The following is a 1,311-nucleotide window of genomic DNA, read 5'->3' as shown; positions in this document are numbered from 1 at the left end:
GCTCGAACTCATCCACGTGGCTTCCCGCATCCTGCATCTGAGCCTCGTAGCCGGACGCGCTTTCAGGCTGTCCTTCGCAACACTGCTCGCCCGTGGACATGTTTCCTCCTCTGTCCGAGGACGTCATCTCTGTGTATCCTTCTCTCTCGCACAGCACAGTCGCTCTGGGCGCTTGCAAGGATAAGCTCGATATGCGAAGCCGAGCCAAGCCGGGGCGGTGTCTCCTCGGAGCCCTTATCAAGTCGCGCCCATCGCACGCACCTCGGCCGTGGCGCCGCCGCCCGCGCCGCGACCGAACCTAGGCAAGCGCCGTAATTGAGTCTCGTTGCGCCAATCGCGTCCGATCGGGACTTAATGCCAAGCGAATTAGATCGGGCCGTCATTACCTTGTCGGAAAGGAACACCACTTCACCAGGATTGCTTTCCGATTCGTCTATTCTTTCTTCGGAAGTGAAGTACGCACGGGAAAGGAAATGAGAATTTTCCTGGCAAAAGTGTCTAGCTTATGTGATCGTTCCGGCCCGTGTAGTACATTACGTGGACTGACTCACCTCGTCGCCTACATCATTCGCATTGGCATTGTTATCTTTATCGAAGTATCCGCCGGGCTTGGCCTTGGCTTTTTCCACCAGGTCTCTCTTGACGGACTCCCAGTCGTCCTCGATGTCGACTTTGTGGACTCGACTCAAGTAGAAGATGAAGAGGACGAACAGAAAAAGCAGGTACAGGTGGCGGAAGGCGCCCCTCCGTAACACTTTCATGTTTTCTCTCCGGCCGGCGTGGAGTGACTGACACTGTAGGCGATAACACTGCTTTACAGTGCCACGTGAACGATAACTGCCACTCCGCTGCCACGTGTACGAGCACTGTTCACATTTCTTTCCTGCTGCCACTCCCTGCCGCGTTCCGGGCTCGCCTTATCTGCCTTTGATCACTTCCCGAGATGGGAATTCGGCAGGACTGAGAGCACGAGGAGTTGACGAGGAAACGCAATTAGGAGGGACACAGGTGTGGCCGTAATGAGGGAATGAGTGCTCCGTTTGAACGTGCGTCGGACACGTGAACGACTTTTGGAGCCCTGGTCGAAATATTGATTTTGTGTCGCCGAAAATAAGCATTCTGAGCTAATTTACATCGACAAAAGGGTCGACAGAGTTCATTTAACCTGTAGTGGCGCCTACACACACTATCAAGTGTGCCCATACACAGCAGACAAATGGAAACACGCACAAACACCTGCACATTCATTCCCTAGAACAGTCACGCACATATGATATCTATATCTAGACGTGATCTCTATAGTCAAATGTT

The 1,311-nt window shown here is 53.2% G+C and overlaps 1 protein-coding gene across 2 annotated transcripts in view; it reads right to left on the bottom strand.

Moving 5' to 3' along the window:
• Positions 1–912, bottom strand: part of LOC119594585 (N-acetylgalactosaminyltransferase 6-like) — a 27,520-nt gene extending 26,608 nt beyond the window's left edge. The window contains exon 1 of one of the 2 annotated variants that reach the window (XM_037943625.1): positions 552–912. In XM_037943625.1, the coding sequence (XP_037799553.1) occupies positions 552–761 (210 nt within the window). In that variant the 5' untranslated portion in view covers positions 762–912. The remainder of the gene's footprint in view (positions 1–551) is intronic. The other variant, XM_037943626.1, reaches the window with a different exon arrangement.
• Positions 913–1,311: the final 399 nt, after the last annotated feature.

Source organism: Penaeus monodon, chromosome 34, assembly GCF_015228065.2.
Source record: "Penaeus monodon isolate SGIC_2016 chromosome 34, NSTDA_Pmon_1, whole genome shotgun sequence".
NCBI classification, from domain to species: Eukaryota; Metazoa; Arthropoda; class Malacostraca; order Decapoda; family Penaeidae; genus Penaeus; species Penaeus monodon.
This window is presented reverse-complemented; position numbering and strand designations above follow the sequence as displayed.